This window comes from Equus asinus, chromosome 12 (genome assembly GCF_041296235.1).
Source record: "Equus asinus isolate D_3611 breed Donkey chromosome 12, EquAss-T2T_v2, whole genome shotgun sequence".
Classification (NCBI taxonomy): Eukaryota; Metazoa; Chordata; class Mammalia; order Perissodactyla; family Equidae; genus Equus; species Equus asinus.
The window spans coordinates 30887553-30913685 of record NC_091801.1 but is presented as its reverse complement, the minus strand read 5'-3'; the positions used below and the strand labels follow the sequence as shown (position 1 = coordinate 30913685).

At 35.4% G+C, this 26133-nt stretch overlaps 1 protein-coding gene across 9 annotated transcripts in view; it reads right to left on the bottom strand.

Moving 5' to 3' along the window:
* RB1CC1 (RB1 inducible coiled-coil 1) overlaps positions 1-26133 on the bottom strand; it is a 91177-nt gene that overhangs the window by 8751 nt on the left and 56293 nt on the right. For all 9 annotated transcript variants that reach the window (XM_014843703.3, XM_070481296.1, XM_014843717.3 and 6 more), the window contains 5 exons: positions 16511-16676; positions 13544-13652; positions 13198-13438; positions 3951-4005; positions 2642-2689 (listed from right to left, as the gene is read on the bottom strand). In XM_014843703.3, coding sequence (XP_014699189.3) covers positions 2642-2689; positions 3951-4005; positions 13198-13438; positions 13544-13652; positions 16511-16676 — 619 coding nt within the window. The remainder of the gene's footprint in view (positions 1-2641; positions 2690-3950; positions 4006-13197; positions 13439-13543; positions 13653-16510; positions 16677-26133) is intronic.

The following is a 26133-nucleotide window of genomic DNA, read 5'->3' as shown; positions in this document are numbered from 1 at the left end:
TACAACTCCTCTCCTTCAACAATTACTTTTAGTGGACAAATTTACCTATGTTTTTACTTGTGTTATTTTCTTAATCAAATACGGCTGGATTAAAAACTAAATATTGTACTTTATTTATGATTACATATTTAATGTTAAAGATATCACATGGAAGGAGACTGACATTTCTCAAGAAGAGTTTGAAAATTTTAACACATCAGTTTCAAATCTTTCCTTTTGGCAAAAGAACAAACCAAAAAACTCTTCAGAAAAATCTTATTCAAAAGCCCAATATCAAACTAGGAAAAACAAACAAAAATACAACACCACTCTGGTTGAAATAGGGTTGGGAGGGTAAAGTTCTGAGAGTTGGTAAAGTTCCTCCTCTCTCCCTTCCAAGCTAACTCCTGAGATGCCTAGTTTAAAAACCGGTTATTCTGAGCAAGCACTAAATAACAGAAGGGTGTGATTGCCACCCATTTCCTCTCCTGATAACAAGCACAGTGGAATGGGACATGCTAACTGCTTTGTTGTTGCCTTAGCTCAGCTAGGACTGCTTGCTCTTCAAACAGGCTTCAATCCAAGTGTCCCAAGGTCTTGGGGCCAGAAAGGATGGCACAGATACCTATTCTTCCCAAGCAGAGTGGGCCCAATGCATAGTCAGACAAATCAAGTTCAGATAAACGGAATTCTGTTTGTTTATTAAGTCTAATTTTGATGCTCAGAATTTCTTCTATTTCCCTCTGAACACTATCTGGAACAATGTAGGGTCTCAATTAGCGTTCAAAACAAAAGGAAAAGAAAAGAACAACAACAACAACAAATACCGAACAGGAAGGCCTCAAAGTATAGAGCAACTTGTTATCAAAATCATCCAAACGGGGCCGGCCCAGTGGTGCAGCGATTAAGTGTGCACATTCCGCTTTGGCGGCCCGGGGTTCGCCAGTTCGGATCCCGGTGCGGACACGGCACCGCTTGGCACTCCATGCTGTGGTAGGCATCCCACGTATAAAGTGGAGGAGGATGGGCACGGATGTTAGCTCAGGGCCAGTCTTCCTCAGCAAAAAGAGGAGGATTGGCAGCAGTTAGCTCAGTGCTAATGTTCCTCGGAAAAAAAATCACCCAAACGGTCTATATGGTACAAGTGAAGATGTCTGACCATCCATTTTTCAGACTATATTCAACTTTATTTAGATTTTTTTAAAAAGGTTAAGTTTTCCATATATTTGTTATAAACGAGGGCTTAGATGTGAGGAAACAGTATGTAAATACAGTTGTAAACCGATATATAAATATGATTTACATTGAGCCATCTCTCTGGGTGGGAGTGGGATACTCTTTGGATCGGAAGGGCAAAATTCTTTCATTCATTAGCATTTCCCAGGCTTCTACTGTGTACCAGTTACTATTCTAGGTGCGAGGAATACAGCAGTGAACAAAACTGACTAAAATTCTTGCTGAATAGAGCTTATATTCTATTGGGGATACCGCATAAAACACAATATTGAGTGAGTCTGGGATAGGCAATTCTTCTAAGTCTTCTTGAAAAATGGTTTACTCTACTAACAGCAATAGCAAATGGCCTTATGATTACTTTGGTGATAAATTAATTATTGACAGTCTAATGACTATAGGATACGTGATTTTTTGCTGTTCAAGAAAGGCATCCTAAAGAAAGCAGATGTTTCCCTACAAGATGCTTTATTTTTGAAAAGCTCAATTCTAATATCTTAAAACTTTTCAAAAGTATTGAACACAGGCCTTAAACTGTTCCTATTTCCTTGTAAATTATAATGATTAGAATTTGAAAAATGAATTGCTTTATTAAAGCATATAAGATTGATTATAAAACTAACTGTTCAAGAAACTGGTTAAATTCACAGGTTAGAGTAAAGCCAAGGTAATTCAAAAGACCACAGAGGGTCTCACGCAAGGTGTCAGGTTCAAATACTTTCAGTTAAAAAAAAATTCAAAAAAGGATAAATTAATTATGCACACATATATTAACTGTGTGAATCTTCAAAAGGCTTTTAAAGAGTGGCTCTAACTTATTTACTGACTTAAGAATCCTAACTTGATGGTACAAACACATATAATTATGGAATCCTAAGAGATTATAGCTTATTAATAACCAGAAAAGACTGTCTTGATTTTGTTGATTGCTTTAAAAATTGTATTAGTAAGGTCATTCATTTGGTCAGGTCTACAGTCACAGATGGTTAGTCAGACCTGATGTCATCACTGTGAGAATCAACAGTCAATCAATGACCAAAATTGCTCAATGAAAACTACTAGAAATAAATTAATCAGGGGCTGGCCTGTGGCTGAGTGTTTATAGTTCCATGTGCTCCACTTTGATCGACCAGGGTTCACAGGTTTGGATCCCAGGTGCAGACCTACTCCACTCATTAGCCATGCTGTGGAGGCATCCCACATATGAAAAACAGAGGAAGACCGGCACAGATGTTAGCTCACAGCTGATCTTCCTCAAGCAACAAAAGAGGAGGATTGGCAAGGCATGTTAGCTCAGGGTAAATCTTCCTCACCAAAAAAATTAATCAGTCAATCAAACCATACATCCTTCTGATGGTAGATCTTAATAATGAAATATAATGCAAAAAAATTTTAAATGTAAAGATCAATTGGGCAAGAAAAAACTTACCAGTCTTTGATTTAACCGCTTATTTTCTTCTTCTTTCAATTGTAATGTCTACAGGGGAGAAAAAAAGAGACCTGTGGTTTATCCTTATACCTACTCAAATCTAAACACAATGATTGTCAAAATTTTCTTAATCTTCAGATGAATGTTCGGTTCTAGTATGACAGGTTAGTGGGGGTATTCTTCTTTATGGATCTTTTCTGACTGTTTTAATTATTTATGGGCTTAAGAGAGAATTAGAATAATTTTAGGTACATTTACTTAAACCAAGGGTTCTCAAAGTTTAATATACATTGAAATCACTTGTGAAAATTGTAAATATGCAGTAAATATCTGAGATCTACCTCCAAACACTCTGTTATTAGGTCTGACCTAAGAGAAGGAAGCTGCAGTTATTACACACGCCAGTTGATTCTGACGTAGATGATCACACAACCCTTTAATAACAAAAGAACGCATGCTAGAACACAAACTTGTACACTTCTGACTTTGGACAATTAAGCTTGTAAAGAACAAAAGAAACCATTGACAATCTTAAAAGCCTACAGAATGAAAAGTAGTCTATGAAGAAAAAAATGTTAAATTTGAATCAAAACTACATTTTATCTGATAGTACGACTGGGAGGAGACCTCTGACTGCCAAGTTTTTCCCTGTTCATTTCAATTAACCTCTATAAAAAAACATAACTTTCGGCTAGCCCCAGTGGCCTAGTGGTTAAGTTCAGCACACTCCACTTTGGTGGCCCAGGTTCAGTTCCCGGGAGCGGACCTACACCACTGTTAAGAGCCATGCTGTGCTGGTGGCCCACATACTAAGAAACAGAGGAAGACTGGTATAGATGTTAGTTCATGGTGAATCTTCTTCAGCAAAAAAAGAAAAGCAAAAAAACAGAACTTTTCTTCTTCATTTTCACGTATTTTATTTTTTGTCCAATTCTAGAAAATATTTAAAACTTTCTTTGAAATAAATATGTAAAATTCATATTTATAATGTTTTGCTGAATTCTGAACTTTATTGAATAAAACCATTATTCCATATATTTACTTCATAAAGACCATCAACCTTTTTCTCTAATACAGACTTCATTTACTGGGAAGACAGGACAAATAGGAGGCTTGAAATACTATAGTCAATTGTTTAGCTGCTTGGATCAAAAATGACAGGATTTCTCAAAACACCAACTACAAAAATAACCATTAAACAAAGATCTAATTTATAAACACAAACACAGTATGTCTTCAGCATAAGGTTTAACAGTATCCCCAGAGTGAACATATTAAATATTGTATTTCAAGAAAACAATTTACTTACTCGTTCTAATAGCATTATCCTCTGTTTTTCTTCAGATAGCATATGGATATTTTCTCTAAGAGAGAATGATTTATTTTAGTTTAAGTCTTTTAAAATTTTGGACTTTACATTCTTCACAAAATTTTGGAAACTTAACTATTAATACAGGGCACTCAAAAAATTGAAGGGTTTGTACTAAATTTTCAAAAGCAACCTGTTTAAGTTAGGATATATTTCAATGGTGTATATTCTTTGTACCAGAGTCCTGAATGTAGATCTATAAACCTTTTGAAATTATAAGCAAAAGTGTGCATGCATTTTTCTAGGGATAACATCTTTTAAATTTCAAGTTTTTTTTTTCAGGGATTAAGAGCCACTCTTCTTTCTATGCATGGGTGAATCTACATTACCAATAAAATGGTAGTTCTTGGGTAGCTTCACCATTAAAACTAAAAATAAAACAAAACGTCACACGTCCTTGAGCAAGCTACAGAACTCAAAGCTTCAGTTTACCAAATCTCAATGAAGACTTCAAATATATTACTAAGTGGCTACAATGTGCTAGTTACTGTGCCATGTATGAATTTGTCATCACACTAAAATATTAAAAAATTAATTAGAAAGAAAAAAAGAAATAGTGTGTAGGCTTTTGGTTTATATTATTATTATTATTTTTTATTGAGGCATTATTGACAAATAAATTTATAAGATATTTAAAGTGTACAACAGCCTGGGAAGAGAAGGCAGCAAAAGGGGTAATAGGGTACATGTGTATGATGACAGATGGTAATTAGTCCTTGGGTGGTGAACATGATGTAGTCTACACAGAAACTGAAATATAATGATATACACCTGAAATAATGTTACAAACCAATAAATAAGGTTATAAACCAATGTTACCTCAATAAAAATAAAAAGAAAAAAGAAACAAACCATTCAAAAAAATAAATAAATAAAGCGTACAACGGGATGGTTTGATGTACGTATACATTTTGAAAGAAGTCCCTCCATCAAGTTAATTAACACATCTATCACTTACCTTTCTGGGGGTTGGGGGAGAGAAAACATTGAAGTTCTACTCCTTTACCAAATTTCAATTATATAATAGTGTTATCACCTATAGTTACCAGGTTATATATTAGATCCTCGGACCTTATTCATCTTATAATGGAAACTTTGCATCCTTTTACCAACCTCTCTCTATTTCCCCCACCCCCTAGCCTCTGGCAACCACCTTCCTACACTCTGTTTCTATGAGTTTGACTTTATTTTTTTATAGATTCCACATATAAGGGATACTGTGCAGTATGTGTCTTTCTAGGTCTGGCTTACTTCACTTGGCATAATACCCTCCAGGTTCATCCATGTTGTTGCAAATGACAGGATTTCTTTTCTCATGGCTGAATAATAATCCATTACATATATATATTCATCATTTTCTTATCCATTTTCTTTCTAAATTCGTCTGTCAATAAACACTTAGGATGTTTCCATATCTTGGCTATTAGGAATAATGCTGCAATGAACATGGGAATACAGAAATCTCTTTGAGATAAAGGCTTCGTTTCCTTTTGAGATATTTCCAGAGATGGGCTGCTGGATCATATGGTAGGTCTATTTTTAATTTCTTGAGGAACCCTCATACTGTTTTCCATAGTGGCTGTATCAATTTACATTTCCACCAACAGTGTACAAGGGTGCCCCTTTCTCTACATCCTCCCCAGCATTTGTTAGATCTCATCTTTTTGATAATACAGACCCCAACTGATATCTCATCATGGTTTTGATTTGTAGTTCTCTGATGATTAGTGATGTTGAGCACCTTTTTGTGTACCTATTGTCTGTCTGTATCTTCTCTTTCAAGAAATGTCTACTCAGGTCCTTTGTCCACTTTTTAATTGGATTATTTATTTTTTTTTGCTATTGAGTTCTGTGAGTTCTCATATATTTTGGACATTAACAATTTATCAGATACATGATTTACAAATATTTTCTCCCATTCCATAGGTTGCCTTTTCATTTTGTTGATGGTTTCCTTTGCTGTGCAAAACATTTTTAGTTTGACATAGTCCTACTTGTTTATATTTGTTTTGTTGCCTTTACTTTTGGTGTAAACCACGCCCCCCCGCCCCAAAAAAAATCATTGCCAAGACCAATGTCAAGGAGTTCACCCTTTACATTTTCTTCTATGAGTTTTATGGTATCAGGTCTTATGTTTAAGTCTTTAATCCATTATGAATTGATTTTTGTGTGCGGTGTAAGACAGGGTTCCAGTTTCATTCTCTTACATGTGGCTATCCAGGTTTCCCAATGCCGTTTTTGGAAAAGACCATCCTTTCTTGACTATTCTTGGCTCCCTTGTTATTTATTAGTTGACCATATATGTGGGGGTTTATCTCTGGGATTTCCATTCCGTTCCACTGAGTCATGTGCCTGTTTTGATGTCAAGACCATATTTTGATTACTATAGCGTCATAACATATAGTTTGAAATCAAGAAGTATGATGCCTCCAGCTTTGTTTTTCTTGCTCAAGATTGCTTTGGCTACCCATGCACTTTTGTAATTCTATATGAAGTTTAGGATTTTTTTTTTTTATTTCTGTGAAAAATTCCATTGGAATTTTGAAAGGGATTATATTAAATCTGTATGGTTAGTATGGACATTTTAACAATATTAATTCTTCCAATCCACGAACATAAGATATCCTTCCCTTCGTGTCTTCTTCAATTTCTTTCATTAATGTCTTACAGTTTTCAATGGATACATCTTCACCTCCCTGGTTAAATATATTCCTAAGTATTTTATTCTTTTTGATGTAATTGTAAATGTGATTTTTTTTCTTAAATTCTCTGATATTTCATTGTTAGTGTATAGAAATACAACTAATTTCTGTACATTGATTTTGAATCCTATGAATTTACTGAATGCAATTATTAGTTCTTACAGTTTTTTGGTGGAGTCTTTAGGGTTTTCTATATATAATACTATGTCATCTGCAAAGAGGTAATTTACTTCTTTTCCAATTTGGGTGCCTTTTCTTTCCTTTTGTTGCCTAACTGCTCTGGCTGGAACTTCCAGTACACTATGCTGAATAAAAGTGGCAAGAGTGGGCATCCTTGTCGTGTTCCTGATCTTAAAGGAAAAGTTTTCAGCTTTTCACTGTTGAGTGTGATGTTAGCTGTGGGTTTGTCACATATGGGCTTTATTACGTTCAGATATATTCCTTCTATACCCGTTTTGTTGAGAATTTTTATCATGGAAGGATGCTGAATTTTGTCAAATACTTTTTCTGCATTTATGACCATATGATTTTTATTCATTTAGTTAAGGTGGTACATCACACTGATAGATTTGTGGATGCTGAACCATCCTTGCATCCCTGGAATAAATACCACTTGATCATGGTACATGATCCCTTTAATGTATTGTCGAATTTGCTAATAGTTCAATTTGCTAATACTTTGTTGAGGATTTCTACATCTACGTTCATCAGGGATAACGGCCTGTAATTTTCTTTTCTTGTAGTGTCCTTGTCGGGCTTTAATATCAGGGTAAACCTGGCTTCGTAAAATGAATTTGAGATTGTTCCTTATCCTTTTATGTTTTAGAAGAGTTTCAGAAGGTTTGGTTTTGTTCTTTAAAAAATGTTTTGTAGAATTCACCAGTACAGCCATCTGGTCCTGGACATTTCTTTGCTGGGAGGTTTTTGATTACCAGTTCAATCTCCTTACTAGTAATTGGTCTGTTCAGATTTTCTATTTCTTCATGATTCAGTCTTGGAAGGTGGTATGTTTCTGGGAATTTATCCATTCCCTCTAGGTTGTCCAATTTGTTGGTGTATAACTGTTCATACTAGTCTCTTATGATTCTTTGTATTTCTGTGGCATTAGCTGTAATGTAGGCTTTTAAATTCTTCTGCAAGTATAATTCCCCAAGTATATTTTAAGAAACTGGACTGAAGGGAGAAATTGTGTCTTCTTCTAAATGTTAATTCTTGTAGAAAGAGGCTTTGCCTAATCTAAGGTCATGAAGACTTACTCCTATAAGAGTTTTATAATTTTAGCTTTACATTTAGGTCCATGATCCATTTTAAGTTAATCTATGTTGTACGGTGAAGATCCAATTTCATTCTTTTGCATATGGATATCCAGCTGTCTCAGCACCATTTGTTGAAAAGGCTATTCTTTCCCCCATTGAATTGTTTTGGCACCCTGGCCCCTAATGCAAGGGTTTCAATGACTATAAATGTAACGGTTTATTTCTGGAATCTCAATTCTATTTCGTTGATCTATATACACGTCGGGCTAACACCACATTGTCTTGATTATCTTAGCTTTGTATTAATTTTTGAAATAAAGACACGTGTGTTTCCAACTTCATTCTTCTCTTTCAAGATTGTTCTGGCTATTTTGGATGCCACACATTTCATTACAAATTTTGGGATCAGCTTGTCCATTTCTGCAAAAAAGCCATGTTTAAACAAGAATTGTCTTGAATCACAGATCAAATTGAGGAGTACTACCATCTTAACAAGATTGTTTTCCAATCAATGAACATGGGATGTCCTTCTAGGTCGTCTTTAATTTCTTTTAACAATGTTTTGTAATCATTAGTGTACAAGTCTTGAACTCCTTTTGTTAAATTTAGTCCTAAGTATTTTCGTCTTTTTGATGCTATCATAATGGAATTCATTTTCTTAGTTTTATTTTTGGATGGCCCACTGCTAGACAAATGATTTTTTTTCCCCTAAAGATTGGCACCAGAGCTACCAACCGTTGCCAATCTTCATTTTTTCCCTCTGCTTTTTCTCTCCAAATCCCCTCAATACATAGTTGTATATTTTAGTTGTGGGTCCTTCTAGTTGTGGCATATGGGACGCTGCCTCGACGTGGCCTGATGAGCGGTGCCATGTCCGTGCCCAGAATCCAAACCAGCGAAACCCTGGGCCACCACAGCAGAGCACGCGAACTTAACCACTCAGCCACAGGGCCAGCCCTTAGACAAATGATTTTTGTATACTGGTCTTGTATTGTACAACCTTACTGAACTAGTTTACTAGTTCTAATTGGTTTTTAGTGGAATCCTTAAGACTGTCTATATATAAGATCACGTTATATATGCAAAGAGATAGTTTTCTTTCTTTTCCAATCTGGATGCCTGTAATTTCTTTTTCTTGCCTAAGTGTCCCTCACAGAACCTTAAGTGCAATGTTGAGTACCAGCAGTAAGCAGTACTTCTTGATTTTAGAGAAAGTGTCCTTCTTGATTTTAGAGAAAAGCATTTAGAGAAAATTTATGCAAGTGTTCTTGATTTTAGAGAAAAAGCATTCAGTCTTTCACTATTGAGTATATGATCTTAGTTGTGGGTTTTCACAGATGCCTTTTATTAGGTTGAGGAAATTCTCTTCAATCTCTAGTTTGCTGAGTGTTTTTATAATGAATGGCTGTTGTATTTTGTTAAATGTTCTCTTTTCATCCATTGATATTGATATGGTGTATTACAGAAACTGATTTTCAGATATTAAACAAACCTTGCATTCCTGGGATAAATCCAATAAAAATCTCTTTTACATGTTGCTGGATTTGGTTTATTAGTATTTTGCTGAAAATATTTCCATCTCTAATTATTAGAGATATTTTCTTAATATAGTCAAACTTATTGATGTGGAGTTTCTGATTCAGTAGGACTGCGATGGGTCCCAAGATTTTAATTCCTAAGAAGTTTAATGGCAATTTTGATGTTGCTTGTATAGAGAATGAATCTGAAGAATGACTGTGCTAATCTATTGCCTCTAACTTTTTAAAAATGAATAGTTCTGTTCTGTAACTTTAGAAGCACAAATAGAAAATTAAGGAGGATTTCTAAAGTAGGCTGAAACAGGTAGAAACTCAGCACATGCAACAAACAATCAGAAAAGGACCAAGTTCGCATTACTAGCCCTAGCTTTTTTTTCTTTCTTAGCTCTACTGAGGTAAAACTGATATATAAAAATTCGTACACCTATAATACATACATCTTGATGAGTTTAAATATATGCATACACCCATGATACCATCACCACAAGCAAGGAACTAAACATACCCGTCAAATTAAAACATTTCCTTGTGTTCTTTAAAAAAAAAGAGAGAGATTTTCTCTTGTGATTTATTTGTTTGAGTTGAGAAGAATTCTCTTCTAGTTTTTGAAAAAGATTGTGAAGAATTGGCATTGATTATTAACATGTTTAATGCTTTTATCTTTTATTTGTTTAAAATATTAACCACTAGTCTTTTGTATCTTCTGTTGTACTCAAGTTTTAAATTTTGATGTAACAACATCTATTACTCTTTTCCTTGTGCTTCCCTACTCCACATTCGGAGTAGTCTCCTATTTTAAGAAATTCTATAGGTTAAAAAAAATTTTTAGTCTTTAATACATCTGTAATATTTTTTGGTATATAATGTAAAATATGGATTATCCTCCACCAATGGACAACCAATTACTCCAATGTCCTATTTCTTTTTCCAAACTGATTTAAAATGCCATAAATAAATTTCCACATATCCATGGATTTATTTCAAGACCACCAATTTCAGTAATCTATCTGCCTGTGACTTTACCATCAATATACTGAATTAATTACTATCTATATAGCTTAGACTATACCTTAACACCTAACAGGATAAATTCTTACTCACTGTTAATTTCTGAAAATGTTAACTATATTTGCACATTTATTTTTCTATATAAATTTTAGCATCCAACATCAAATTTTACCTAACTTTACTGTATTTCCATCCATCTTTTACTTTCAGGCCTTTTCACATATTTCATCAAGTTGTATAGTTTTCTCCACAAGGGTCTTATACATTTTTTGTTAAATTCATTACTATGAAATTATTTCCTTAAATTTTTATTCGGATCTTTTATATATATATTCAAATCAGCTTTTGCCAGTAAATATGCAAACTGCTCTTTTTTTGATATATCTATGACCTACACTCAGATGCCGTCTTATTAGTTTTGATAGTTTATTAAGTCTTTGTGCTTTCAAAGGATATTCTACTGAAATGATGACAGTTCAGACTTTACTTGCCAATTTTTTTTATTTATTGGCTTGAATAGTGATGGTGACAGCTGGCATTCTTGTGTTCTTCTTAAATTTAAGAAAATGCTTCTAAATGTTTCAACTTTGAATCTGATGTTTGCTGTAAGTGTCTCACATATACTCTTCTCAAATTAAGAAAGTTCCCTCTTCCTAGTTGGCCACTTTTTAAAAATTTTTATTTATTTTTTATTTTTTTATTATTATTATTTTTAATGAATGGGCACCAAATTTTATCAACTGCCATTTTTTCTGTATCTACTGAGATGATCATATAATCCTTCTCATGTGATCATTGAATATGGTTACATTGAGAGACATTCTGATGTTTAACTATCATTACTGCATTCCTAAAATACTCCACTGAATCATGATGACTATATCATCTTAATACTCCACTGTATTTGACGTGCTAAAATTGTCTTTAGGATTTTTTACATCTATATTCACAAGTGAGATTAACTTATATCTTATTCTCTGAAATTTTTAAAGCCATACCTGTGATTATGATTCTATTCATTCCACATATTTATTTCTCCTGCTTTTTACTTGATTGTATTTATTTATCATAGCTCATTTACTTTTATTTACTTCTCTAATAAATGTAATTGAGGTTATACAGTTCTCCAAGTGTACCACCTTGATTATATCCCTCATTTTTGATACTATTGTTTAGTGTTAAATAATTAAATTTCCATTTTCCAATCATGCCTATGTATAGATATGAATATACAGGTATTCAAATATCCAGATGTATAAACTCCTATTTTTGTTACTACTTTGTAATAATGTTGCTTATGTTTTGTGGCCTGAATTATATCAATATTCAGAACTTTTGAAAGTTCCTTTGTGATTTGGTACGTAGTTAATTTTCTTAACTGTTTCTCTGTTGCTTGCTTTATTTTTCACTTCATTGTTTCCTGAGAGGAAAAAGTATCCTAGCCAAATAGTGGCTCTGGAAAGTTCTTATTCTAGTTTAATCCACTTTTGATTCATACACAACTGATCACATTTTTAAGCACCTACGAGTTAACAACTAACTGCTTATAATTAAGTGTGCCCTCTCTCATAAAATTTCCTCTTTATTTTTTTAAAACTTTTTTTATTTTAAACAAACCCTCAAGGCATTTTTTTTTTAAAGATTGGCACCTGAGCTAACAACTGTGGCCAATTTTTTTTTTTTTTCCTGCTTTATCTCCCCAAACCCCCCTGGTACATAGTTGTATATTTTAATTGCAGGTCCTTCTAGTTGTGGCATGTGGGACGCCGCCTCAACGTGGCCTGATGAGTGGTGCCATGTCCGCGCCCAGGATTTGAACCAGTGAAACCCTGGGCCGCCGCAGTGGAGCACGTGATCTTAACCACTTGGCCCCGGGGCCGGGCCCTAAAACTTTTTGCTTTGAACGGTTTATGCATTTTTTCCTTATTATTTGCCCTATATATCTTTTTCAATCGCATTATATTAAAGGTTCTGTATAATTTTTCTTTAGGTGCTTCTCTTGACACAGAATGCAGTTGAATGTTCTTTTTTTTCCTGAGAGGTTTTGTTGTGATAGGTCGGTTTACTTTTCCACATACGTTTGGACTTAATTCTGTCATTTATGTCTTCTAGTTCCCATGGTCTCTTTAAATGTTTATGCCTTGCTTTTTTGAATTACATTTGTTCTACTTCTCACATACATTCTTAAGCCTTTTATCTTTCCAAGACTCAAGTTAATCAATTTATAGTCCTATCTTTGAACTAAACAGAAACCTACTTACATTTTTACTTTTCAAAAAATTCTTTTGCCTTCCCCCCCACCCAATATACCCTCACCAAAATGAATATATTTGTTACTATAGTAACACCTTTTCCTCCCAGGTATTGAATGTCAAAGTTTAAACACTCCCTGTAAATAAGAATAGCTCGACAGCACTGCAGTGATCATTACCCCGGCAGCCTACAAAAATTCTGGTGCACATACAAAGTATAGTATGAAAATATGCCAAAGCAATTCATATAGACACACAACCAGTAACATTAAAATATTTCTCACATTTATAGCTTAAAGAGTTAAAATGGCATGACTTCCAGATATACAACCAATATTGCTAAACATATTTTCAGAGTTTCGGGTTTAGAGAAGTGCATAAGTGGTTTAAAACCTGTGTTATTTAAGACAGGTGAAGACAGATGTACTTACTGTACAGACATCATGCTTGTTTCCATTGCTGAATCCATTCTTCCTTCATCTTGTGTTTCCATGGCTGATCTCTCTGTTTCACCTAGGAGTTCAGGGGCACAAGCTCCATAAAGTTCTGGGGCTGTAGCCACATACGGTGAGGGAACAAAACTGCTACCACGCAACTTACTGACTTCCTCTTCAAGTTTTTTCTTTTCCTCAAGCAAACGAGCTCGATCTTCAGATAGTGACTCTATCAAATCTGAAGGCCCCCCCCCAATTGAAATAAGCATTACAAAACATTTCATATGGTTTTTTTTAATTTTAAAAAGGAATTAAAAATATCATATTACAAAACATTACTAACCTTTATCTCGCTCTTGCTGCTGCATTGTACTTTTCAACTTATCACTAAGATCATTGATTATGTTTTCTTTTCTCATTTTCTCTCTCGTTAAAACAGTGTTAAAATTGGTCTGGAACAACAGAATGACAACTGCTTAAATTATCTGCAAACACACAGCAGTGAGGGTTAAAGAAAATACACTTGCAAATATTTTTGCATGGTGCATTTGAATATGGAAAAGATAAAGTAATTCACAAATGACGTTTATTTTTAAATAAAAACGCTATACTGCGGTAAACACAATGCAACTGTATTTTCCTGTTTCCATATTAAGATATGTTCCCATTAAATATCTTGAAAATGAATTCTATCTTTCATTATTGCCCACGTATTTATTTATTGGCAGAGGAAAAGCATTAGCAAATGATTTTAAAATTTTGGGGAAAGAAAGAAATAAATGATCAACAACTTAACAAGTGGTGTTACACACTTTTCTTTCAGGAATCTTCCTGTCTCTGGAATTTTCCTTTTGTCCTTAGCTAAATCATAAATGCCACAACAACATTTTAGAGATGACTTTATCCCATTTCCTCCTCTTATTTGGATATTTGTCATTGCCACTGCAAACTCTGGTTTATAATGGCTAGACTTGTTACTCCTCAACTTTTATAAAAGCTGTCTTACTGTAAAGCTCATATATCCAATTGCCTGCACAGGTCTCATGAGTCAATCTGACAACTCTAACTGCACAGAGTTTCTTTCATAAAGATGACTGAACTATCAAATTTCATTTATAAGCTCTCCATTAAGATCTTGAAACTTAAGAGCAATAGTTGAATGATGACATGATCTACATTGACTCTTCCCATCTGCCCAGCATTTCCACTTCCGAAATTGGAGTCTATGATCCTTCAATCAATGCATTATCCCAATAATGCTGGAAACAGGGAGATTCAACATGAATATGGCATTTTTAAATCCAAATTAGTGAATTCATTAAATATTGAGTTAAATATCATTTCTAACCAGAAAGCATACAGGAAGATCCCTCAAAAGCAACATTTATGACATGTCTTTGTATTAAACCAATGCTATATATATTATTTATGCATAGAAAATTCATAAATATTTATAATAGCATATTAGTCATTTTGTTTATTTTCATGATCTCTGCTGTTTCTGTAACATGAAATGGTTTTTAGAAAAGTTAACACAATTTATAATAAGCATATTAGAAACAAGGGCTAGTTAAGAAGGAACTACACCCAAGTCACCCATATAAAACCAGTTGCAAATCAAGTTAAATAACTATCACTTAACATCCAAACTATTTAAAATTAGAAGGTACCTTAGAAGTTGCCTCCCCTAATCTCATTTTACAAATATTTTTTAAAAGAGGCCTTAAAATAAGAACTAATTTAAATTAGATAGCTGTCAATTTCATATTTTCAGTTTCAGTCAGTTAATTCATCCCCTACTTAATTCTGGAAATCTGAGAGTGCATATGTGTTCACAAAGGAGCACACGGAGAAAAAGAAGGCAGAGAGTGAGAAAGGTCTATTTTAAGTAAAATGAATCATGAAAAAGAGCGTACAAATTCAGATTTCTAAAAACATTACTGACCCTGTCATTGATACTTCTTAAAACTGGTGGCTATTCCCCCTCTCTAAACTTGGCTTCTATACAGCCACACTCTTCTTTTTTCTGGTTACTCTTTCTCATTCCCCCTTTTCAGGCTCTTCTTTCTTTGCCCAGGTCTTAAGCTTTAAAGTTCCTAAGGGTTTTGAACCATACTTCCGTATTTTCTTTTTCTTTTTTTTTTTTGAGGAAGATTAGCCCTGAGCTAACATCTGCTCCCAATCCTCCTCTTTTTGCTGAGTAGACTAGCTCTGAGCTAACATCCTTGCCCATCTTCCTCTACTTTAAATGTGGGACGCCTGCCACAGCATGGCTTGCCAAGCAGTGCCATGTCCACACCTGGGATCCAAACTGGTGAACTCGGGCCGCCGAAGTGGAACATGTGCACTTAACCGCTGCACCACCAGGCCAGCCACCATACTTCTATATTTTCTTTCCCTTCCCTGACTGACATTTTTTTAAACTTTAAAAAGACACTAATTTAATCACACCATTTTAGGAAAAGGAAAACAAGAGAAAATGCTGTGTACATCAACTTTAAAGTGTACCAGTTTCAGAAATACATTCCTTGAGATAAAAAATGTATGTCAATAGTATCCCTGGCTTGAATGACAACAGCAGACACACAACTGCTCCTACGCCTGCCTGTATCCTCTACTCTTCCTCCATGTTGTCAGTGGGCAATCTTGGTTAAGGATAAATCCAATCCCTTATTTCCTCTTCAACTGTTGTCCAGTACCTAAGGTAAAGCAGAAGCTCCCTAACAAGGCATCCCAGTCCTTAGAGGCCTGGTTCCTGCTTACCTCACCTTACATCTCGCCATTGATCAATATTAATAAGTGAATCAGCAAACTTCAACATTATTCTACCTTAATCTACCACCAGCCTATCATAGGGATAATAATTAAACAAAATACAAGAAATTTGTACTGATCAGCATGTAATTTGGAATAAGTTTTTAGAGCTTAGGGAAAAAATTTCAAGTATCATTTATGTAGTAGTATAAACACTTTCATTTTACAAAAAACTAATTTGAATTATAAAGAAGTTAAATGATATATCCAAGATCACTCAGGTAATTAAGAAGCCAGAAACAGAACTCACATTTCCTAATTTCTAATCTAGGACTACTTCAGTTTGAGTCACCTGTCTATGTGATATAATGACCATTAAAAAGAAAACGCTTTTTATCATGAAGAAGAGATATTTAATAAATATTAACAGGGTCAATGTAGGAAAATCACATTTAAGATGTAAGAAACCATCAACTACACAAAGAAATTTTATTTGTTAATTTATGTTTGCCTTCTTTAGACCTGAAATAGATAAAATGAGGACAGGGGAACATACCTGTTGTTCAGCAATCAAAGATGTTCGAACATTTTGCATTTCTTCATTCTTTCTCTTCTCTTGCTCTTCAAGTTGTTCTAGAAACTTAGCTTTTTCTTCCTGAAGCTTTTCTTGAAGTTCAGCAACTAGGCTTGAAGAATCTTCTCTGGTAGATTCAACGGCAGGACTTGAAAATTAAATATAGTATCAAAATTTCTTTTCAAAATTACAGATGCAATCACAAATATGCCAAATACCATAATTAGTTGACATCAGAAAGGGCATATATCTTCCTTAAACCTAACACTAGTTAAATGATGTTAAAGATACTTCTATGTGAATCCTCTCTCTTTTATCTACCAAGGAAAAGGAAACAAGTAAAAGGGAAAAGTTCACTATAGATAATAAACTCTGACACCAAGAGGGGTGAATGATTTTATCTGATAAATTCAGGATCTGCTTCTACCAGCAAATGGTAATGTTTTCAATATAAAAATCAATATACTTGTCAAGAATTCAGCTTCAAATTTCAGTTTTATTATTCCTACAAATGCAACATACATGATTGAGAGGTGAAAAAAGAAACAAATACCTGATTACAGATGTTAACAAGTTTTTAATTTTTAAAATAAGTTTTGGTTCATTTTGTTAGCTAATGAATAAATAAAAAACTAAAGCTGAACTTAAATGTTCAAACACAGCAAATCTACATGTTCCTGAATGCATATTCATTTCCCTCAAACCTTGCTAACCCTTAAGGGGTTGCTGACAAAACAAAGCACCAGAGAAGAGAAGAGGACCAGGCAAGGAGAAAAACACAAATACAAGTTAATAATTATTTTAACTTCTGGTATAGAAATTCATCTTATCTACTTTCAACATAATAATCCTTTACATCAAAAAAGTTTGTCCAAGACATAGATAATTAATCCCATCAAAGGTGTTAAAATATACTAAAACCACAGGAAAGAGACTGCGTTGTTAGTAAACATTCCTACACTATTTTAGCAACAAAGTCAATGGACTGTTTTAAATGTACATTTATTCAACTTTAAATGACACTTTAATATTAGTTTTTGGAATCAGGATGCATTTTACAATCAACATGGATATTTAAAATTGTTTGTTTATTTCCTATGTAATTTCCTAATCTAATTATAAAATGACCACACTATTAATATTATAGCAATTGATAATCAGAGAATTGTTAACTGTGACTCTTTTATTCATACTTCCAAATTTACTGATAAAATCTAATGATTCAGAAACACTTGCCGCCCGTTTTCTTCTAAGGGATGGCTTTAAATGGCCAAACAGGGAATACACAGTTTGAAACATAATGCTTCTATCAAAGTCTGTGACTTCTTGCTTAGTTTCCAGAAAGGCTTGAATGGGGAAACCCCTACCCCATAATATAATTAATTAAAAGGACAAGCTAAAGAATTTGTTTTCAGAGGTCCACCTTTAGGGCTAGATGCAAGAGGGCTATGCGAGGTAAATAGCACAGATGGAAACCCAACAGGCTGCATAGATCAAAGTGTTACTGAGGAACGAGAATATAGAGATTCAGTATAATAAGAATAAAAAGCTTCAGAGAAAATCAGGCACGGTAACGTACCGCATAATGACGTTTTGGCCAAGAATGGAGCACATACAAGACGGTGGTCCTATGAGATTAGTACCATGTAGCCTAGGTGTGTAGTAGGCAAAATCATCTAGGTTTGTGTAAGGACATCTACAATGTTCAAACAATGATGAAATGGTCTAACGACACATTTCTCAGAACGTAACCCTGTCCTTAAGTTACACATGACTGTATAGGCAGGGCTTACAGATGAGTTTCTCTTCAATACTGCGTGGCTAATGTCTACCTTTTGCAAGTAAGAGACGCACCTTGAATTATCCCTATAGTTACAAGGTAAGAGAACTGGTATGGGGAAAAGAAAAAGCCAGGTTGAAGGCACGTAAGCAAGGCAGAGCATGGTATGGAATGAAGTTAGAGAAGTAGGGGGAAGTCAGATCATGAACAGTAAACGTTTTGGATTTTATTTGAAATACAGTCATGCGCCCCATGTTTTGGTCAATGAGGGACTGCATATATGAGGGTGGTCCCATAAGATTATAATGGAGCTGAAAAATTCCTATCGCCTAGTGATGTCCTAGCCATCAGAACATTGCATAGCTGAAAAAAGTCAAGAGAAAAGGAAACTGCAGAAGAAAAAGACAAGCCCCTCGCCCCCCACAAATTCAGAGGGAAGGGTTTAGCAGAAACTTTTGCAGACTTCAACAAGCTCCCTAAAAAATTTGAACATGGACCCCAGCACTGAAAAGTTTTCATTGAGCGAGAGGAAAATTCATAGTGCATTATCTGTTTACAAGCAAAGCTATGATAAACAAAAGAAACAAATCGAGAAAACCACCATGGACATATTTCTAAAGAGTGACACCTCCCAAGAAGAGCCCCAGGCAGGTCCTTCAGGAGAATTCCAGAAGAAGGCATTGTTATCTTAGGAGATGACAGCAACATGCGTGTTATTGCCCCTGAAGACCTTCCAGTGGGACAAGATGTGGAGGTGGGAAGAGTGCTATTGATGATTCTGACCCTGTGCAGGCCTAGGCTAAAGTGTGTGTTTGTGTCTTAGTTTTTTCTTTTTTTTAAGATTTTATTTTTTCCTTTTTCTCCCCAAAGCCCCCTGGTACATAGTTGTATATTCTTCGTTGTGGGTCCTTCTAGTTGTGGCATGTGGGACGCTGCCTCAGCGTGGTTTGATGAGCAGTGCCATGTCCGCGCCCAGGATTCGAACTAACGAAACACTGGGCCGCCTGCAGCAGAGTGCGCGAACTTAACCGCTCGGCCACGGGGCCAGCCCCTGTGTCTTAGTTTTTAACAAAAAAGTTGACAAAGTAGAAAAATTTTAAAATTTTAAAAATAGAAAAAAGCTTATAGAATAAGAATATAAAGAAAATATTTTTGTGCAGCTATACAATGGGTTTGTGTTTTAAGCTAAGTATTATTACAAGGGTCAAAAGGTTAAAAAAATTGAAGTTTATAAAGTAAAAAAATTACAGTAAGCTAAGGTTAGTTTTTTAAGAAAGAAAAATGTTTTTAAATAGACTTAGTGTAGCCTACGCCTACAGTGTTTCTAAAGTCTACAGTAGTGTACAGTAATGTCCTAGGGCTTCGCATTCAGTCACCACTCACTCACTGACTCACCAAGAGCAACTTCCAGTCCTGCAAGCTTCGTTCACGGTAAGTGTCCTATACAGGTGTACCATTTTTTACTGTTTATACTATATTTTTACTGTACTTTTTCTATGTTTAGATACACAAATACTTGTCATTGTGTTACAACTGCCTAGAGCATTAAGTAGAGTAACATGTTATATAAGTTTGTAGCCTGGGAGCAAAAGGCTATACCATACACCCTAGGTGTGTGGCAGGCCATATCAAATAGGTTTGTTTGCACAAAGATGAAATTGCCTAATGATAAAGTATGCATATCATTAAGCAACACATGACAGTACAATGGAAAGTCATAAAGAATTTTGTCTAGAGGGTGATACAGTGTGAATTTAGGTTTTTAAAAGACCATTTGAGGATACTGGTCAGATCACTGGAGCACAGTAACAAAGTCTGAAGGAGAGAGGTTTCAGCATGACAAAGGATGCTAAGAATCCCATAAGAGAGAACGAAACAGTGTGGTCAAATTGCATGTGTGTGCCCCTGTGCATGCACAGGTAGGTAGTACTTGTAATTCCTAGATGTCTTGCATCTTTGGATTGCCTGGTGCACTCTGGGGGAGTGTTATCTTTATTTCAGGATCAATGCTATGCCACGATGAGGCAGGTAGGGAAGGAGATAGTCCCAGGCATGTAAGAAGGTACAGATACCACTGTCTGTTAGAAAATACACAATCATCCCCAATACTCAGAATGACCACATTAGATGATTGGCACAGGGTATATGTTGAATTGTAAGGTAAAAGACTTATGGTGGTAAAAGCAAAGAATGAAGAGTTTATGACACGAAGAACAACTAATACTCATGCTTTGCTGGGAAAAGGGGTTTCTTGCGGCTGTATTAATAGTCTGACCAGAAGTAAATACTGTATCACATTTTGTGAGGCTCCCATTAGAAAATGCTCCAGGTGATCATCAGCCACATCACTGTTTCATTTTCCATTACTCTAAGACCCAAAATGGCTCTGACATCAGGGGGAATGAACTTTAGCAACGAAACAGTAACAGCTAAAGTTTTGTTTTTTATAGCACTACTGCCTGGCTTTCTCTGGGGAGTAAACAGCTGTGTGTGTGTTGGGTGGGAGGGAAGGCATGAAGAAAAGCTTTCAGTATCTCACGATATAGTTAAAAATATATTTGATCTAGTAATTTATCAATAAATGCCCCGCCCCAAAAGAGAAACTTACACAATCCTGTCTTTGCATATATTAATACTCTAACAAGGCCTGGAAATTAAAACTCAAGGAAGCAGATATATTTGTTATCAGTTGGGAATTTTCACACCATTACATGGAACTTCAAATAAAGTATCTCTAAATGATAGCTCCCCCCACTGTTAGTAAATTAGTATGTACTAGCAAAAGGTTCTATTATATGCAATATTTCTAGTAACTAGAAAACCTGCACTGAATACAAACTAGACTGTCTTGATGCTTGAACTCTGTCTTACCACTGACTATATTAGATGGGGGCCTAGTAAACAATTACTGTTTACCACGAGTAGAGATTTAAAAAATAAGAGATTAAAATTACAAAATTCAAGTGCTCCCATTCTCACTCAGATCCACATCAATTACTCACTGGAAGCACAACTATGAATACTGTAGTAGGCAGATTTCCAAATATGTGTAAATTACACAAACATATTTTGCACTCATTTTCTTTGTACACAAGTGTATGAGAAAGTTCTTTCCCCTAAATTCTCAAAAATAATGTACACTATTGATTTAACTTTTCCCAATTACATAGGGAAAAAGGTATCTTAATTTTGCACTTCCTTTATCCCAAGTAGACTGAACAGCCATTCACACATTGGCTATTTGTATTTCTTCTGTGATCTGCCTGTTCAGATCCTCTGCCCATTTGTTAATGGATTGTTTGCCTTTTCCTCATTGACTTGTGGGAGCTCTTTGACATTACAGATACAATTAACACTCTTATTCATATCTTACAAATGTTTCTCCCAGGCAGTTGGTCTCTCAATGTTGCTTCTGGCATACGTACAACCACCCAAACTGTGGAAGGCAAGGAGATGTAGTGGATCATGTGTCATCAGATCAGCATCATTTCTTTTCAAAGGCTTCCTCATTCCTTTTCAAGTATTTCCTTTGTGTGACAGAGAAGCTGAGAACTACATTATCCAGAATCCCCTTCCCAGTAAGTTCCGGGATCAAGTTTGTCAACGAAAGATACCCACACAAGATCTGGAATGCTAAAGAGAAGAGAAGTCTATCATTCTCCAGAGGTGGCTGTAACCAAACATGTGGGTAATGTAAGATTCACAAGGGGTTTCCAAGTGAACTACCTGCATTGGTGTCTTGGTAGACAATTGGTAGAAATCTCCAAAGAAACACAGCAGTTTACTAATTAGCCTACCAGCTTTGGTACTTCAGATGATTTTGAACCTACAGATTTCTAGATCTTTGGCAGTGACTCCCTTACCCTTCACTGCCCCAGCTCTCCCCAAATTCACGTAAGTTCTAATTCTAATACTAAACCCTTTAATCCTGGAATATTTAAAAGAGGTTCTGTTTTCTAAACTGGATCCAGACAGATAGAAATATAATCCTAGGGGTAAAAACCATAAAGATGGGAATCTGGAATTGATTCTCTGATCTGATCGATCTGAAGGCAATAATGACCTCACCGTCAGTGCAAGATGAAACTCTGGTAGAACAGGGCATTCCACAGCAGAAGAGCTGACAATTGTAATCCAGTGACTAAGAGATGGCAAGGTTTTGGAAATGTCCCAGCTGTCCCTCCAAATCCCATCAAGCCTCCCTTGCCAGCAGCAGTGGCTTCTTCTCCCATATCTGAAGAGATTAGTGTCACCTTGCCTGAAGTTCCCTTCTCAACAAGTTGATCCTTCTTAACAACTTCTCTCACCACTGCATTACTTACAGACCCACTGCTACTTTCAAATCCCCAGATCCCAGGGGAGTTAAAAATCTAACCAAGGAGAAACTGCACTTGGAAGATTTCAGTTATTTTGGCAGAAACATAGGAAATATGTATGGGAATAGATCCAACGGGAGTTAAGAACAGAAAGGACAAACATAATGCTGAATCAGGCCAAAACTTTCTGTATGGATGTACTGACCAGACATTCTAGACTCACTATTAGCTATTAATAGTCTGCTAGGTTGATTGCCTGAAACTTGGACCTAAAGGCCAACGTTAAATGAAAATAAGAGGCCAAGGTGAGATACTCTGGACCACAGGTAGGCAAACAATGGCCTGCAGGCCAGATGTAGCCTGTTACCTGTTTGTGTAATTAAAGTTTTATTGGAACATAGCCACATTCATTCATTTATATTGTCTCATTAATCTCTTGCTAGGATAGTAAAGTTGAGTAGCTTGGAGAGAGACCTCTTGGTTCACAGAACCTGAAATATTTACAAGGTGGCCCTTCACAGAAAGTTTGCCAACCATTCTCTATACTAATGATCCTCAAAGTATCATCCCCAGTACCCTGGGGGTGACTAGAACACTTTCAGCAGATCGGTAAGGTCAAAACTATTTTCATAATACTAAGATGATATTTGTCTTTTATACCTTGTTGACATTTGCACAGACGATAAAACTGTTGACACCTTAACATAAATTAAAGACACTACCACCAAACTGTACTTTTAGTCATTGTATCCTTTACTTCAAGGCACTCAAAGTGAAAAAGAAAAAGGCAGATTTATTTTGGAACATCCTTGATGTATCATAATTAAAGCCTGACCACTGAGTACACGTCTTTTTAATATTCTCTGCGACAAAATGAGGAGTACATATAAAGCACTTCTGCCACTTACAAAGTATGTTTGTCTCATGGAAAAGTACCTGTACAATTGTTTTGGCTGTGTGTTGAACTAGCTATTCTTTCCATGGTGCACTCTCTCTCTTTGAAAAATGAGAATCTTTGGTTGCTTAGACTCGGGTTTTTGACATTTTCTCAAAAATGAACAATGTGAGCCTGTTACGTCAATGAACAACTGACAGAATTTGTTACCAATGATAAAATGTAACTCTTTAAAAAGAAATTAAAACTTTAGAAAACTTCTATCTGCCACTATGAGCTTGTGAGCTTCCCAGTACCTAGGATCTTTCTAATAATATTGGTAGGTATATTAACAAATGTGATTTTTCTATGCTAATAAAATGTGTCAACATTCGCAAGATCTGCATAACTCAGTGAACCAGTGTTTTTCAAATGACCAATTCAATGGCTATGAACATAAAGAGTATGAAAAAAACTCCACTGACATAGTTTCATATTCTACAATGAAACTAATGTTTAAGAAATTATCATTTGTTGACTTCTGATTTAGTATCAAGGAGAAATATCCAAAATTATCTGAAAAGTCTATTTAAATATTCCTCTCTTTTACAGTTACATATGAGTGAAAGGCTGGATTTTCATCATATACTTTGATCAAAAGATACTGTAACAGATTAGATGTAGAAGCAGATATGAGAATCCATTAAGCCAAACATTAAATAGATTTGCAAAACATAAAACAATGCCACTCTTCTCACTAATTTCCATTTTAGAAAATAGTTTTCAATAAAAAACCCATATTTTTTTATATGCTAACATGTAGTAGGTTTATTATTTTAAAATGACTAAATATTTTAAAATTTGCTTTAATTTCTAATACAGAATACACTGATAGATATAACCCATATAAACAAGATCACTTTGGGGTCCTCAATACCTTCTGAGTGTGTGAAAGGGTACTCAGACCAAAGTTAGAGAACCACTTGCTCTTGGTTTTTACATGTTTAAAGAGTGGTAACACACACACACAGAAAAACGTTACAAGTACTGTGTGTGACCAGCAAATCCTAAAATATTTACTATCTGGCCCTTTAAAGAACAAATTTACTGACCTTTTAATGACTTTGAACTTGCTGACCTTTGAATCACCAAAAAATGATGGTGATTATAGGCATACTGGAAGGGATTTATAATGTATACCCTGGGAGGGTCCAGAGAATACTCCCTTTACCAAGGCTTTGAGAAATACAATCTCAAACGCTCTGTAGTAGTGCTCTATAGGACAAGGGATGCAGAAGGAGATAGAACCAGTAAAATTCAATGAATTTAATGGAAATAATAGGAACAGGAATCTAGAGTGGTAATAGCACTTAACCAGAGACATGACATGGTGCCATTACAGGCAACAGAGCCAGAGCAAACAGAAGGTTTGACCCAGAAAAAATTTTGGCAGTGGCTGTCCCTGATAAAGGCTTATTAAAACTTTTTAAAAAACTCAATATCCAGTGTTGAGAGATCTAACTTAAATCAAGAGAATCACCATCCCTCACCCAATTCCAAGACCTGAGTCAGTATACTTTCTAGCCTTCACCAAAGGGACCTGTGGCCATTTTGCAGACTGTGTGTGTATTCAGGGAAGGTAACTAACCAACTTTTTGCGGATTACTGAACACTGACTCTGAGGGGATTCTAATGCCACTGTGGTCCACCAGGAGATTACTGATAGTCAACTGATAAACTGACTTTGGGCCCAGTAGGTCCATCACCATAGGTAAGAAATATATCCTTACATCCAGAATCTCAGTGGAACAGACATAAAAGCAACTGTGAGGAATCCCTGTTGGTCCTTTTACCATGGAATGAATACTTATGGTAGAAAGAGCCAAGTGAAATCCCTCAAACTATCTCTCACTCCAAATGACACAGGGGAGGAGATTTCTATCACATTCTTAATCAACTTAAATATGCGTCTGGTAGAAAACACATAAAAACAATCAATGAATTACCATAAATTTAATCAGGTAGTGACTCCAATAAAACTATTTCATCTACAACCTCTTTGCTGGAGCAAACCAACAAGGTCATTACTACCTGACAAGTAGCTGATTTGATGATTTCTTCCTCCTCTATTCCTGTTAATACTGTATAGAGCAGGGGTCAACATTTTTTTTTTTTTTGCAAAGGAACAAAGAGTAAAAATGTTAGCCAGATGATCTCTGTCACAACTACTCAACTCTGCCAAAAGCAGCCACAGGTAATAGGTAAAGGAATGGCATCGCTGTATTCCCATGTAGCTGTATTTACAAAAACAAGTGGTGGGCTGGATTCCCATGGGCCAGTTTGTCAACTCCTGGTACAGACTACAGTAAGCAGTTTGACTTCACCTACAGGGACAGCAATATACTTTCACTGTCTTACCTCTGGATTATATCTCTAGTCCTATGTTAAAATCTAGTTGGCAGGAATATTGGTGTTCTTGCTATTCCTCAAGACAGCACACTAATCCAGTACATTTATGGCAATATGCCTCTTAGACGTAGTAAATAGGAAGTAACAACAACCTGAGCTACCAGGGCAAGAAACATGAGTGCAAGAAGGTGAGCAATAAAGCCCAAGAAAAGTCAGGAGCATGTCA